Below are 16,422 nucleotides of genomic sequence, written 5' to 3'. Positions count from 1 at the left end.
CTCACAATATAAGTCTTTCAACCATCCTCACAATATAAGTCTTTCAATCCATGGTGTCTTTCCATTTATTTATGCTTTAATTTCTTTCAGCGATGTTTTGTGGTTTTTAGTGGACAAGTCTTTCATCACCTTGGTTAAATGTATTCTTAATTTATTCTTTTGGTTGATATTATAAAAAGAATTGTTTTCTTAATTCCTTTTTTGATTGCTCATTATGTGTGCGTTGATCTTACACTCTGCAGCTTTGATGAATATACTTGTTAGCTCTAGTAGTTTGTGTGTGTCTGTGTGTGTGCGTGTGTGTGCATGTGTGGTATATTCTTTTGAATATTCTATATACCAGATCATGTTATCTGTGAATATAGTTTTATTTCCTTCTTTCTGATTTGGATGCCTTTTGTTTCTTTTTCTTGCTCAATTGCTCTGGCTAGAGCTTCCACCACAATACTGAATAGCAGTGTGAAAGTAGGCATGTTTATTTTGTTCCTCATCGTAGGGGGAAAGCTTTCAATCTTTCACCACTGAGTTTAATGTTAGTTGCAGGTTTTTCATAAAAGTCTTTTATCATGTTGAGGAAATTTCCTTCAATTCTTAGTTTTCTGAGTGGTTTTATCATGAAAAGGTGTTGGATTTTGTTAAATGCTTTTATTTGCATCAATTGAGATGATTGTGTGTTTTTTACCCTTCATTCTATTAATGTGGTGTGATATATTGAATAATTTTCTTATGTTGAACCAACCTTGTAAATATAAATCCCTCTTGGCCATGGTATATAATCCCTTTAAAATGCTGTTGTACTTGGTTTGCTGGTATTATGTTGAGAATTTTTGCATCTATTTCATAAGGGATATTGGTCTGTAATTTTCTTTTCTTGTAGTGTCTTTGCCTGGCTTTGGTATCAGGGTAATACTGATCTCATAGAGTGAGTTAGGAATTGCTTCCTTTTATTCTGTTTTTGGAAGAGTTTGAAAAGGATTGGTGTTAATTCTAATTTAAATGTTTAGTAGAGTTCACCATTGAAGCCATTTGGTCTTGGACTTTTCTTTATTAGGAGGTTTTTGATGACTGATCCAATCTCTTGTTCTAGATCTGTTCAGATTTTTTATTTCTTCTTGAGTCTGTTTTGGTAATTTGTGAGTTTCTAAGAATTTGTTCATCTCATCTAAGTTACCTAATTTGTTGGTGTACAATTGTTCATTGTATTCTCTCATAACCCCTTTTTATTTCTTTAAGGTTGATGGTAATGTCCCCACTTTAGTTTCTGATTTTAGTTATTTTCATTTTCTCTCTTTTCTTTTCTTAGTCAGTCTAGCTTAAAGGTTTGTTAATTTTGTTGATCTTTTCAAAGAACCAACTTTTGGTTTTGTTGATTCTCTCTATTGTTTTTCTATTCTTTATTTCATTTATCTCCACTCTAATTCTTATCTTTTTTGTCAAAATATTAAGTTAGTTTATTGATGTGAAATCCTTCTTTTTTAATGCATGCATTTACAGCTACAAATTTCTCTCTGAACACTGCTTTTGCTGTATCCCATAAGTTTTGATATGTTGTGTTTTCATTTTTATTCATCTCAAAGTATTTTCTAATTTCCCTTGTGATCATTGTATTACCCATTGGTTTTTTAAGAGTATGTTGTGTAATTTCTACATATTTATTAATTTTCTAGTTTTGCTTTTGTTATTGATGTCTAGTTTCATTCCATTGTGGTCGAAGAAGATACTTTGCATGATTTCAGTCTTTTTAAATTTGATGAGGTTTATTTTGTGGCCTAACATCTGGTCTATCCTGGAGAATGTTCCATGTGTCCTTGATAACAAGGTATAGTCTACTTTTGTTGGGAAGAATGTGTAGTAGATATCTATTAGGTCTAGTTGTGTGCGGTCTCTGAAATCTCTGTACCTTTTTAGCTTGTGTTAAGTTAATGTTTTAACAGAGATTTCTCTGAACACCAGGAGCGATTTTTTAAAAAAAAGAAAGGAAAAAATGTATACATATTTGCAGATTGGCTCTGTGTTGGAGCACTCCTTCAACTCCTTGGGCCATTTACAAATCTTAGTCTTTACTTCCCGCTTGTGCTGAACCATTGTTCAGTTTCCTTTTTCTTGATTCACTGTTTGGTTGCTATAAACTTTGAGTATTTTCCAGAATTCTGACAAAGTTGATTCTGACAGGGTTTTTTTGTTTGTTTGTTTGTTTTTGCTTGATTTGTCAATGTTTTTGTGGAGGAATGGGACCTTAGCGTTGCCTACATGACCATTTTCTCTGACATCACCCCAGTACCCTCATTCTCAGGTTAGGACCCTACAGGGCATACCTAGGAGTAAGAGTGAACTGGAAGACTGGCTTTTCAGACATCAAAGAACAGCTTGGAATGAACCATGTAATTCCTGAGATTGAATTGAGATCATCTTAGATAGCTAATGCTCCTAACCACCTGCCAACAGCAAATTTAAGTCCTCTCTGGAAGACAATCCGCCTGAGATTGTTTGTTCAGTTTTTCTTTCTTTCTTTCTTTTTTAAAGACAAGGTCACACTCTGTCACCCATGCTGGAGTGTGGTGGTGCTATCATAGCTCACTGAAGCCTTGACTTCCTGGGCTCAAGCAATCTTCCCGCCTCAGCCTCTCAAGTTGCTGGGACTATAGGCACATGCCATCATGCCCAGTTACTTTTTTATTAGCTTTTGGTAGAGACAAGGTTTCACTGTGTTGCCCAGGCTGATCTCGAACTCCTGGCCTCAACTGATCCTCCCACCTCGGCTTCCCAAAGTGCTGGGATTATAGACATGAGCCACTGCACCTGGCCTCAGTTTTTCATATGCAATTTCCAGAACTCAATACAAATATAACCAAGCATAGGAGGTTATAAGACACATGAAAGAAAACTGAGGCAAACAACAAACACTGGAAACAGACCTGTAGGGTATTTGGTTAGTGGCATTATCAGACTCCGAGTTAAAATAAATATGTTTAATATGAGTTCAAGGAGGTAAAAGATACATCAATCCACAGAGCCATAATAGAGAAGACTGATAATTCTGACTTTATAAAAATGAAAAGACTGTTATTAAGGGAAGAATAAAAGGTTCAACACAGTGTACAGAGTTAAAAAAAAGTAAGGATCATGTATATTTTGATTTTTTAAAATTGAGAAAAAATTCATCTAATATAGAAGTGATCATTTAAATCATTTTAAAGTGTATGAGGCCAGGTGCAGTGGCTCACGCCTGTAATCCCAGCACTTTGGGAGGCTGAGGCGGGCGAATCACTTGAGGTCAGGGGTTCAAGACCAGCCTGGCCAACATGGTTAAACTCCATCTCTACTAAAAATACAAAAATCAGCTGAGCGTGATGGCATGTGCCTGTAATCCCAGCTACTCAGGAGGCGCAGGCACGAGAATCACTTGAACCCAGGAGGCAGAGGTTACAGTGAGCCGAGATTGTGCCACTGCACTCTAGCCTGGGCGACAGAGTGAGACTCTGTCCCCCCTGCCAAAAAAAAAAAAAAAAGTGTATGATTCAACAGTTTTTAGTATATTAAAAATGTTGTGCAACCATCACCACTATGTAATTCCAGAACATTTTCATCATCTCCAAACAAAACCCCATTAGCAATCAATCCCATTTTCTCCCTCCCCCAGCCCCTGGCAATACTAATTTACCTTCTGTCTCTATGGATTTGTCTAATATGAACACTTCCTATAAGTGGAATCATACAATATATGTGGCCTTTTGTGCCTGGCATCTGTTGCTTGGCATGTTTTCAGGGTTCATCCATGGTAGCATGGATCAGTACTTCCTTCCTATTTTTAGCTGAATAATGTTACTTTGTATGGATATAGCACATTGTATTTAAGGGATTATATGTTTATACATACATTTTAGTATTCATCTGTGGTTATATTGATTTTTGTATGCTTGCAAACACATAGAATATTTCTGGGAAAGATACGATACTTTTAACAGTGGCTGTTTCTAGGGGTAGAGATTAGGGGAATAAGATCTAGGGGAGACGGAAAATGACTTTTCATTATTTTACCCATGTCTACTATTTAAAACTTTATTTCAACTAAAAAAATGACTTGTTTCTCCATTTTAAAACTACTTTTTTTTTTTTTTTTTGAAATACAGTCTTACTCTGTTGCCCAGGCTGGAGTGCAATGGCGCAATCTCAGCTCACTGCAACCTCCACCTCTCGGGTTCAAGCAATTCTCCTGCCTCAGCCTCCCGAGTAGCTGGGACTACAGGCACGTGCCACCACACCTGGCTAATTTTTGTATTTTTAATAGAGACGGGGTTTCACCATGTTGGCCAGGCTGGTCTTGAACTTCTGACCTCAAGTGATCTGCCCACCTCGGCCTTCCAGAGTGCTAGAATTACAAGTGTGAGCCACTGTGCCTGGCCCTAAAACTGCTTTTTTAAAAATAAATATTCTTTAAAGGTAGTATTTTCCTCTAACTTAAAATAATGTGACTATTTGATTTAAGTGGTTATTGAACCTGAGTATATTTATAAATGGAGAGACTGCCATCCGAGTTAATCATCTTGAGTATTTAATATTGCAGTTGTAAATATAATCTAATGCTATGGAAAGATAGCCTTATAGGCAAGGACTAGTATGACCAAAATCATTTTAGTCAATCCAAAGACCCAGAGAAATTATTTTCATAATAATTTTCTGTTGTTGCAATATATTCTCAGTTAATATTTGTTAATTTAGCTTTTTTAAAAAACAAAACTGCCCCTTTAGACAACAATTACTCTGATTAGTACTACCAATGGACCAGAAAAACTACAATGACAAGCTGAGTTAACACTGAAGCCAGTGTTGGGAATCAACAGATTACATGTGGCTGGGGGTGGTGGCTCACACCTGTAATCCCAACACTTTGGGAGGCTGAGGCAGGAGGATCATTTGAGGCCAGAAGTTCGAGACCAGCCTGGGCAACATAGTGAGACCCTATCTCTTCCCCCTCCACAAAAAAAGGAAAGAGCTTGAAAATCCAGTGTGAATTTTTCACTTACAGCACATTTCAATTCAGATTAGCTCCATTTCACATGCTCAATAGTTCCATGTGGCTAGTGGCTGCCATATTGGACAGCATAAGTCCAATATGGCAATAGGTCTAAATAGTTTTGACCTATTAAAATACATTAAATTTGTGTGGTGGTCACATCAATGCTGTATTATATTTTGGAGCGTGTATTTATAATTTTTTGTTCATTCTCCTTCTCCTTTTTCTTTTTCTCTTTTATTATTACAATTGGCTTTTTGTCTGCACGTTTCCCTAGGGCAAGGGCGTGCCTCCCTTCACTTCTCTTGGGCTCTAAGGACCTGGGATAATGATTCATTTTTTCAGTTACACACGTCCACTGAGGGCTTATTATATGCCAGACACTGTGCTAGAATGATCTATTTCAGAATAATTGAGAGGTTATCCTGAAATGCAGTGACCTGAAACGTGCGCACATGCTCCACCTTTACGGTTTTCTATACAGTCATGTCTTTCTTCCTTGTTCATTACATCTGTTTTCTCTGCTTCCCCCTCACAGGTACTTCATGCCCATTATGTCTTAGAGGTGCTATTTGAAACCAAGAAAGTCCTGAAGCAAATGCCGAATTTCACTCATGTACAAACTTCTCCCTCCAAAGAGTTAACAATCTGTGGTAAGTTTCAGACCAGAGTTGTCAAATTAATATTTAGGAGCCTCTTGGTCCTACATCGTTTGCCTAACTTGAAAACTGTGTAAATTGGACTGTGTTAAGGGAAAAATGTTAATATAGAATTATCTATCATGATAATACTGTTCCCCATCTTGTCTTTGTTTTGCATACCAGCTGGCAGGAATTAATTATGTGAGAAATTAAAGAGCTCATAGCTTTTTATAAAGGCAGACAGCATTTTAATATGGAAAAACCACCCATGGGTGGAATAAGCATTCTTTGCCCTCCGTCTAGCTCTCATTATCTTTGTTCCACATTGCTTTTTCTAGGTGGGCCTCTGCATGCCACTTATGCTGGGAAGAGAAAAGCCCAAGGCAGGGTGGAGATTAAATTCTTCTCTGCCCTTGGCTGCTGTTTTAGATTTTTCCAACTGGTCTCTGCAGCTTTTGGAAGAGTGGGAATGTCCCAGAAATCTGTTTCTTGTTCTTTTAAATAACAAGATTTGAGATTTTGCTATCATATAGGCCAGCCTGGCAGGATATTGCTTCAAGAAACAGTACGCATTGAAATTCATCACAGTTGGTGCTCAGCATGCTTGCAACTGTTTGAGAGTGGGGTGCGTGGAAGGAACAGCAATTCCCTTAACTTCTAATTAAGCCTGTAGGTTACAAAACAGTGATTGTTATTTTCCAAATCAGTTTTTAGTCTGCATTTCTCTTATTCTGGCAGGTAGAAGTGAATTTGACAATCTAATTAAAGTATTTGCATTTCTAGCATCTGATAGTGGTGGCAGGGACTTGATGTAGCAGTGCCTACGTCATGACATGCCCTGACTCAGGTTTTTGAAGAGTCTCTAATGGTTCATTTCCAGCCTCATCAGGCCATCACATCTCTGACTAGCAGATGATTCATCTCAGCAGTGGGGGTCTTTTATTCAAGGCCTCACCTGGCCTTACTTTTCATGGAAAATAGAGACTTCGGGTCATGAGGCTCAGAAAGCCATGCCACCCTGTGAAGCCTGTGAGGCCAGGGCTAGGTGTGCTCTTAGGATATATAGAATAGCCCAAACTGAGAATGGGATACGCTCCCCTGTGTTTCACTGGGAGCCACTACAGACTCATCCTTGCTAGAAGGATCTGGAAGAAGACACACGTTAATTACAGGGCAGGGCAGTCCTAGAATCCCACAGTGTGAGAACTGAAGGGTTCTCTGGTCTATTCTTTGCTCTTATGGGTGAAATTGAAGCTCAGACAGAAAAATGGCAGGATCAGAATTAAAATCAGGTCTTCTGTATCCCAGGTTAGAGGCAGCCCCACATCTGCCATCCTGACTCGCATTATGTACCTGATGGTTCATTTTCCATCATGAGACAAAGATTAGGGAATGACTTAATTGGACATCTCCGTTCATTAAAGATTTCCACATCTTGGCACTTATTTCTAGACTTTTTCATGTAGCACCATTGGTAGAGGGAAAAGACAAGGCCCGTGGCTTTTCTTAACATGGGAATATTATTATTTTCCATTTTTAACAGCTCATTGAACTTCAAAAATTTTGTGATTATTTATAATAAAATTTAAAATTGGGACCATAACTTCAAAACCGCCTTCCGTTTAAGACGGTGTTAGGAAAGGGGGAGAGATTATGACGAAAATTTGCTGTTATTTTAATTGTGAAATGCATTTTGGTACATGTACATGTAAATATGCCCCACAGTTTTCAGCATGCATGAAATATATGAGGATTTTTAGTCTATAGTTATATTATAAATGATAACAAATTCTGCACTCATGTTTTTGTTGGCAGTGGGAATATCTTTCTGTCCTTCGTCCCATGATACAAGTTTTTCTTTCACTGTCCAACTAGAAGTTAAAAATATTAAACTAGGCCGGGCGCAGTGACTCAAGCCTGTAATCCTAGCACTTTGGGAGGCCGAGACGGGCGGATCAGAAGGTCAGGAGATCGAGACCACCCTGGCTAGTACGGTGAAACCCCGTCTCTACTAAAGAATACAAAAAACTAGCCGGGCGACGAGGCGGGCGCCTGTAGTCCCAGCTACTTGGGGGGTAGAGGCAGGAGAATGGCATAAACCTGGGAGGCGGAGCTTGCAGTGAGCTGAGAACCGGCCACCACACTCCAGCCTGGGCGACAGAGCCAGACTCCGTCTCAAAAAAAAAAAAAAAAAAAAAATATATATATATATATATATATTAAACTAAGTAAAGAGTCCTCCCATCTTTATGTCCTTAGATTTAGAGTGAGACCATATGAAAACAATGAGATTTAAGCATACAATGATATTAATATGCTAATAATATTATAGTGGTATTTTATAAATAAGTGCTGGTGATATAGAATTTCTATTTTACTATTCCCAGTATATTTGGAGTCTTCTTTTGCATATATCTGGTTAATCTTGGTTGTGGGATTTTAAGCAAACTGAGGGAAAAGTATTCCTAAATTAAATTCTATAGTAATTAAGTTGAATACAAAGAATAAAAATTTGTGAGCAGAACTTATGAAAGATATTTTACCTAGAAATAGTTATCCAAATAGGGCTTTTGGATATTCACATAGTCACTTATTATTATTATTATTTTTTTTTTTTTAGATAGAGTCTCGCTATGTTGCTCAGGCTGGAGTGCAGTAGAGTGATCTCAGCTCACTGCAACCTCTGCCTCCCAGGGCTCAAGCGATTCTCCTGCCTCAGCCTCCTGAGTAGCTGGGATTACAGGTGCGCACCACCATGCCTGGCTAATTTTTGTATTTTTAGTAGAGACAGGGTCTCACCATGTTGGCCAGGCTGGCCTTGAACTCCTGGCCTCAAGTGATCCATCTGCCTCGGCCTCCCAAAGTGCTGAGATTACAGGCGTGAGCCACCATACCTGGCCTTATTTTTTAATTAATGGCTTCAGATACTCATATGATTTCCCCCGTTGGCTTTCATTTTTTTTCTGTGTCTCATCAAAGAATGTCAACTATCTACTCACAATGTTTAAATTTCAGATGCTACTGCTGGAGTATATTGAAAACATGGCTTTAAAAAGCTGTGTACTTAGCCAAGAAATATATTTATTGAGTGTGTGTTATCCACTGGGTACTACGGTAGGCACTTGGGGATTCAATGCTGACTAGAATAGATACTGTTGCTGTTCTCCTAGGGATTACAGTGTGAGTGAGCAGAATAATGGCTAAGAGCCTGAGGGGATTTTGTTTTTCGTTTTATTTTTGAGACAGGGTCTCACTTTGTCACCCAGACTAGAGTGTGGTGGCATGATCACAGCTCACTGCAGCCTTGACTTCCCAGGGTCAAGCAATCTTCCCACCTCAGTCAGCCTCCTGAGTAGCTAGGATCACAGGTGCGCACCACTAAACCTGGCTCCATTTTTGTTTTGTTTTGCTTTTTTGTTTTTTTGAGATGGAGTCTTGCTCTGTCACCCAGGCTGGAGTGCAGTGGTGCCATCTCGGCTCACTGCAACCTCCACCTCCCGGGTTTAAGCGATTCTCGTGCTTCAGCCCCCCGAGTAGCTGGGATTACAGGCGTGCGCCACCATGCACAGCTAATTTTTGTATTTTTAGTAGAAACGGGGTTTTGCCATGTTGACCAGGCTGGTCTTGAACTCCTAGGCTCAAATGATCCATCTGCCTTGGCCTCCCAAAGTGCTGGGATAACAGGTGTGAGCCATCACGCCCAGCCAAGCTTGAGTTTTGAAGTGAGTTAAAGTTGGGTTTGAATTCTTGCTTTGATACTTGATGGCTGAGTAACTTTGCATAACTTACTTAACTACTCTGAGCCTCATTTGTAAGATGGGAATGATGAAGATGAAACCCATCTCACAGAGTGGTTGTAAGGATTGAACTAGATAATTCATGTAAAACCCTTAGCACAGGGCTTGGCCCAGAGTGATCAAAGCCCTGTGCAAATGACTGGAGTGAACAGGTAATTGAAGCACTAGATACTGTCCCCACTATAGGAGAGGAAGAAAAGAGTGCTATGGAGACAAATTTCCTGTCAAATTAACATCGTCATAGGTTAAAAACCCAATGCCCTGAGAACACTTGGGGTGGATCAGCAGTATTTCACTTTTAAAAGTCTATAACAAAATGGGCATTGTATCTTGTTTTCTACTGAATACTGATTTTTCATTTGCACTGCAGGTGATTTGCATGGGAAACTGGATGATCTTTTTATGATCTTCTACAAGGTAAATGATGATTTTGCTAAATATTAGCATTTTTCTTGGGGGAGGGCTGTCTTAGGGCAGACAACAATGTTAGTTTTACTAGAGGTATGTACAAATACAGATATAATGTTACAGTTTTTAACCAGGAGGCTCAAAGATTTCTAAAGCCATATCTTTTTTTTAACACACATCTCATAAATTTTTTAAAAATTTTAATTTGGGTCTTCATTCGACATTATTGTGGTCTATGTATCCATTAGGATTTGTACCTGATTGTATATATTGTCTGTATTACATCATAAATGTCTGGATGGTACAGGATGGGGAGGGATGCAGTCTGGCAGTCTGTTTTATTTTTATTTGTTCAGGGATGATCATGTCACATACCAGTCTTCTCTTCCAGTGCACACTAATTATGCGTGAGTGGAGTTGCCTATAATAAGGAATAAGTTCCAGCATGCTCTCTTTTCTCCCCTGATTCGCCATCCTTGGACTCAGTTGCTCTTCCAATGCTGTGCCTCCTTTTCATTTATTGCATTTGGCTTGTGAGAGCCAGCACAGAGGGCACAAAACTGCTTGGCCGGCGTGGAGTTTCTCTGCATCTCTTTGATTGGATTTTTTTCTGTCTCTAAGCCAAGAGTTGCAGCCTGAATGTTTGCTGCAGGGACGACTGACTGCATATAGAAAACTGATCTTGAGGTCCCTGCCCTCACAGTGCTTACCCCTTTACACTGGTCTTCTGAGTGTCTCTTTTTGATTAATGCATGTATTGTTCACCTACCCCTGTTATCCCCACAACTAGCATGCCAAATAATTGGGCATAGCATAGGTTTCTCAGATGGGTTGAAAGAAAATATATTCTGATTATTATTGTTACCAGAAAGGGGTCCCGATCCAGACCCCAAGAAAGGATCATTGGATCTCGCACAAGAAAGAATTCAGGGTGAGTCCATAAAGTGAAAGCAAGTTTATTAAGAAAGTAAATGAATAAAAGAATGGCTCCTCCATAGACAGAGCATCCCCAAGGGCTGCTGGTTGCCCATTTTTATGGTTATTTCTTGATGATATGCTAAACAAGGGGTAGATTATTCATGCCTCCCCTTTTTAGACCATATAGGGTAACTTCCTGAGGTTGCCATGGCATTTGTAAACTGTCGTGGTGCTGGTGGGAGTGTAGCCGTGAGAATGACCAGAGGTCACGCTTGTCGCCATCTTGGTTTTGGTGGGTTTTAGCTGGCTTCTTTACTGCAACTGTTTTATTAGGTTGGTGCAAAAGTAATTGCAGTTTTTGCATGCGCTGGTTCAAACGCCTCTAACATTATTATTCCCGGACCAAACTGAGGATCGGGCTGCTATTTCTCATGGCCCAATAACGAGATGCAGATGAACTGGGAAGGAAGAGAGTTTTTATTTCTGTAACTGGCTACAGGGAGAAGGCCTGGAAATTATCACCAGACCAACTCAAAATTACAAAGTTTTCCAGAGCTTATATACCTTCTAAGCTATATGTGTACGTGTAAGTGTGCATTCACCTAAAGACATAAGTGATTAACTTCTTTTAATCTATAACTAAGGTCTGAGTCCTGAACACCTTCCTCTAGAGCATCAGTAAATTTACTTAATTTAACTGGGTCCAGGTACTGGGGCGATTACCCTTATCTTGTCTCCTGCTAAATCATGGAGGTTTGGGGAGTTCCTCTAGACCCCCAATAAACTTGTTTGTGGAGGCCTGTGGAGTTTCTTCAGACCCTCAGTAAAACTTGTTTAATCCTAAATAGGTCCGGTTAAGAATTCCTTCGTTATCTTGCCATGCTTTAAGGCCCAGGAAAGGCCTAGACAAAACTCTTGGTGGGCTTTTGCTACATTCCAGCCTTTGTATAGGGCACTGGCTCTTTCAGCTTTTGATATTTAACTGAACCCCTCAGTCAGTACTGAAACAGTTGCGATGGAGGCCTGCGTTAGTGAGACTTGGCCTGCCACATTTTGATGACCAATCAGTTCCGCTCTTTGAAGCTGTGAGAGCTTAAGTGAGCCATACAACCTCCTTGAACTGCATTGTTTCTTCAGCTGCAATATTATCTTGAGCTTCCACCCCATAAGAGGTTGTCTTGTGGATAAAATAAGTATCCAAAAGTATTTTTTAAATAATAAATTATGATAGAAATACAAGGTTTTCTCTTCAGGCGTTAGACTAGCAGCTTGGAAGGGAAGGGGACAGGCCAAACCCGGAGTGGGTGGAGCCAGCACCTAGGAAGAGGTTCCACTGAGCCTTCAGCAGGCCCAAGCCAGGATGTAGAGTGTGACTGTCACAGAGAGTGAAGTCGGGGGAAGTAGGAGGCGTCCCAAGTAGCAGGTTGGTGTAGGAAGTCCAGGCAAAGGTTTGCTGGCAGGGACCCGAGGGGGCTGGTGAAAGAGCAATTCTGGACATCAGCCACAGAATCCAAGCTGGGTAGGGAAGGAAGAGAAGCCAGGATGGGCCAGTCAACTGGGAGAAGTAGGAGGATAGTAGGACTGGAATGCTGACCGACTGTGTCAGGGAGCAGGCTGACTGCAGTGAGGGCCGTGGGACGGTGGGAAATGCAGGGGGAGCAGTCCCAGGGCAAGGGATGCCCTGGGGTGGAGCCTAGAACATGGGCGGCCCAAGCCAGTGAAAGAGAATATTGGGGATAAGGTGGGCAAGGACCTGGAAAGCAGGTGTGTTCAACAGTAGGGGGCGCCACATGGACCCACATGAGGAGCAGGAGAAGGAAGTTTAGTCAGAGGTCATGGGCCTGAAAGGAGGGTGGTGGGGTGTTTCTCTGTGAGCAGCCCTGCAGGCAAGTGGAGCCTCCCCTGCTCCCGGGCCTGAGGCAGGTGTCCTGGGGAGGGGTGGGTCCTTTCCTTCAGAAGGGCTGCAGGCGTTAGGAGTGCTCCTGTGCTCTGGAGGGAGTCCAGGCCTATGGAGGATAGAAGGCTTTCTGAATAAGTTCAGGGTGGAAGGGGCTTCACTGACCAAGAAATGGAGATTCTATTGGCTCCACTGGAGTGCTGTGGGAGAGGTAGAAGGATGGACGGGGGATGGGATTTATTTAACTTGGGAGGTAGCTCCTCACCAAATGTTCAGAAGTGCGGTCCGGCTATTGTTGACAATTACAATGTGAGGAAGGAGGAGGGGGCGGGGTATGTGGAGAACAACAACAAACCTGGTCATTCTTTGTCTAGAGGCTTGGGAAATGCATCAAAGGGAAAATAGTTGAGTAGATTAAATCGGGAACGTAGTCACTAAATTCCAAGGCGTTTGGAAAAGAAAATTTCTTTATTTCGTATGAAAGTGCGATCAGGGATAGGACTCTGAAGTAGACAGATGAGAAAAGAGAATTCTAACATATTTCTTTAATTCTGTCTGCAAAACTATATGGAGCATATAAAACTGGAAGGTGCTAATGTAAAGATTGAACAGGAGGAGGTGGGTGGTAAGAAGTACTATAAAAGGAACTAAAGGTGAAAATATAGCATTCAAATGCAAGCAAGATATATTTGGAGAGCTAACCAATGACAGTGCTAAGGAAATGGAGATTGCTAGCCCAGTGATGAAAGACTAGGGCACTATTATATTTGGGATGGATTTGGGTAGAGAGGTGAGAGGGATGTCTGGAAAACAGAAGTGTACAAGAGCCATGGATTAGAATTCTGGCAGGCGTGAGTGAGAAGAAGGTAAAATGCATCTTGGACATGGAATGAACCACATACACCAGAATCTTGAAACTGCCTGGTTTAAGGGGGGAAACCAAGGGAAGAGCCATTGATGACAGCAAGTTTCCACATTAAGAAACTGAAAAGAGATCTAATGTACAACATGAGGACTATAGGTAATAAAATTGTACCATATATGGGATTCATGTCAAATGAGTAGATTGTAGCTGCTATTGCCACAAAAAACAAAAAATGGGTAACTATGTCAGATGATGGATATATTAATTTGCTTCACTATAGTAACCTTTTTACTATATGCATGTATTCTGTAACATCATGATATATTATACCTTAAATGTACATGGTAAAGTTTATGTTTAAAAAAAAGAAGAAAACAGCAACAATGATAAAGCAATGGGGAAAATAGCTGATCAACAATATCATTAGTATTTTCAACAGTGGTACAGCAGAAAACCCGGAAACTGTATTATTATTTTAAAGGAATTTATAATAAGTGAATAAATACATTACTTTCATTTATCTAGAGAAAGGAAAAAGGCCGGGCACGGTGGCTCACACCTGTAATCCTAGCACTTTAGGAGGCTGAGGTGGATGGATCACTTGAGGTCAGGAGTCCGAGACCAGCCTAGTCGACATGATGAAACCCCCATCTCTACTAAAAATACAAAAATTAGCCAGACGTGGTAGTGCATGCCTGTAATCCCAGCCACTCAGGAGGCCGAGGCAGGAGAATCACTTGAACCCAGGAGGTGGAGGTTGCAGTGAGCCAAGATTGCGCCATTGCACTCCAGTCTGGGGGAAAAGAGGAAAACTGTCTAAAAAAAAACAGACACACACACAAAACTGGAAAGGTAGTGTAGCGCTTGGGGGTGATGGTGCTTGGTCGCTTAGCTTATAGCAAAAGAATGTCCTAAGTTAAAAGCAGGAAAATGAAAGGCTGGGACACGGAGATATCTGAGGAAGCCCCGGCCATCCGATGATCTCTGGGTTTACCGAAGTCAGCATTTTGCCCTTTTCTGTCTCTTTTATTTTTGTCTGCAGTTTAACTGCAGAATGATGATAGTTTGCGTGAATGTACTGCAGCCTAAAAGCATGAATACAAGCTGTTCTGGAAACAGTGTTTCTGTATAAATATAAATGACAGTGATACCCACCTATCCCGATGTCAAACTTCAGTCTACTTTACTTACCTTCACTTACCACTCATATGTCCCAAACCCAGAATTAAAGTAAAAAGGGTCTCTGAACGCTTGAAATTGTTGACACAAATCCAGTGAACCCTCCTCACAGGACAGGCCTTAGGCCCCTTACTCAAAGACCCATGAACCAGTGTCAATAAAACCTTCTGTCACACAAGGTTCGTGTGAGTTTGCCTGTCTGGCTACCCACCCCACAGTAGATTAGGGAGTGGGAGGGGAAGAGGGAAAAGTCAGAGATAATGACAGCAATGAAAATTTAAAAGTTCTGGCTGGGCACAGTGGCTCACACCTGTAATCCCAGCACTTTGGGAGGCTGGGGTGGGTGGATCACCTGAGGTCGAGTTCGAGACCAGCCCAAACAACATGGTGGAACCCCATTCTCTACTAAATACAAAAAAAATTAGCTTGGCATGGTGGTGCATGCCTGTAATCCCAGCTACTTGGGAGGCTGAGGCAGGAGAATCACTTGAACCTGGGAGGCGGAGGTTGCAGTGAGCCAAGATTTCGCTATTGCACTCCAACCTGGGCGACAAGAGCTGGGCTTAGAGGCATGCACCACTTTTTTTTTTTTTTTTTTTAAAGATGGAACTACAAAAATGAGATAAAAAACTGAAATACTAATACTCAGCAATCTGGAGCTATGGAGTGTAGGGAAGAGAGTTCTTGCCTTCTCAGACGTGCCTGAGGGGATGTTTAGACTGATGAGCCTGCAAGGTCAAGAGAGTTTCAAGTTATAAGGTATATACTCTTAAGAAGTAAAGGGGGCCAGGCGCGTGGCCTGTAATCCCAGCACTTTGGGAGGCTGAGGAAGGTGGATCATGAGGTCAGGAGTTCAAGAGCAGCCTGGCTAATATGGTGAAACCCCGTCCCTGCTAAAAATACAAAAATTAGCTGGGCATGGTGGCACACACCTGTAGTCCCAGCTACTCAGGAGGCTGAGGCAGAAGAATCGCTTGAACCCAGGAGGCGGAGGTTGCAGTGAGCCGAGATTGTACTACTGCATTCCAGCCGGGGCGATAGAGTGAGACCCCATCTGAAAAAAAAAAAAAAAAGAAGAAGTAGTAGTAAAGGGAGCAAATGGCACATTTTAAAAACTTCCAACCAAAATGGTTAAAGTAATTTTTAAAGGCATTTTAGCTTTCAAAGGAATAAGCTTCAGTGATCTGGAAAATCCATTTAAGCAATGCTTATAGAACGAATGAGGATATTGGGTCTTAGGCATAGGAGGATGAAAAAGCATTAAAAAAGAGAAAGCTTTGTTAAGAGAAGAGTAATGGGCCATAAAAATAGATAAGGAAGAAAGGAAGAAGTACATCTCAAAGGAGGAGAGCGGTGAGGGGGGTGGAGGGGTGGATTTCTCTTGGTAGCATCACACACGAAGGTTGCCTGCTCAGATTACAGGAGGTGCATAACTATGACCTAAGCAATCACTTGATTGCTTCAGGAAATGGTGGAATTTCTGTGATGGTCTTTGTTTCTCACTGTAATACTTTGTACTAATCAATTCATCAACAACTGATTGAATCCCAATTACATGTCATACCTGACTCTGGTTCATTGGTAGAAGCTACAATTGAGTCACATCAGTGTAACTACAGGCTCCTAATCTTTTGTTTAGAAGTAGTTAGTGGCCTTGCTTTCTCTTATCTTTATTTTACTATTTTTTTTTTTTTTTTTTTTTT

General features: G+C 40.8%; 1 protein-coding gene across 1 annotated transcript in view; it reads left to right on the top strand.

Moving 5' to 3' along the window:
- The window catches only part of PPEF1 (protein phosphatase with EF-hand domain 1), a 134,901-nt gene that overhangs the window by 44,669 nt on the left and 73,810 nt on the right, over positions 1–16,422 (top strand). Inside the window, exons 5-6 of the mRNA XM_026451893.1 lie at positions 5,553–5,667; positions 9,823–9,869. Of these exons, the coding sequence (XP_026307678.1) occupies positions 5,553–5,667; positions 9,823–9,869 (162 nt within the window). The remainder of the gene's footprint in view (positions 1–5,552; positions 5,668–9,822; positions 9,870–16,422) is intronic.

The sequence above is a fragment of the Piliocolobus tephrosceles genome, chromosome Y, assembly GCF_002776525.5.
Source record: "Piliocolobus tephrosceles isolate RC106 chromosome Y, ASM277652v3, whole genome shotgun sequence".
NCBI classification, from domain to species: domain Eukaryota; kingdom Metazoa; phylum Chordata; class Mammalia; order Primates; family Cercopithecidae; genus Piliocolobus; species Piliocolobus tephrosceles.
The sequence above is the reverse complement of the archived record's forward strand: the minus strand, read 5'-3'. Positions and strand labels throughout refer to the sequence as shown.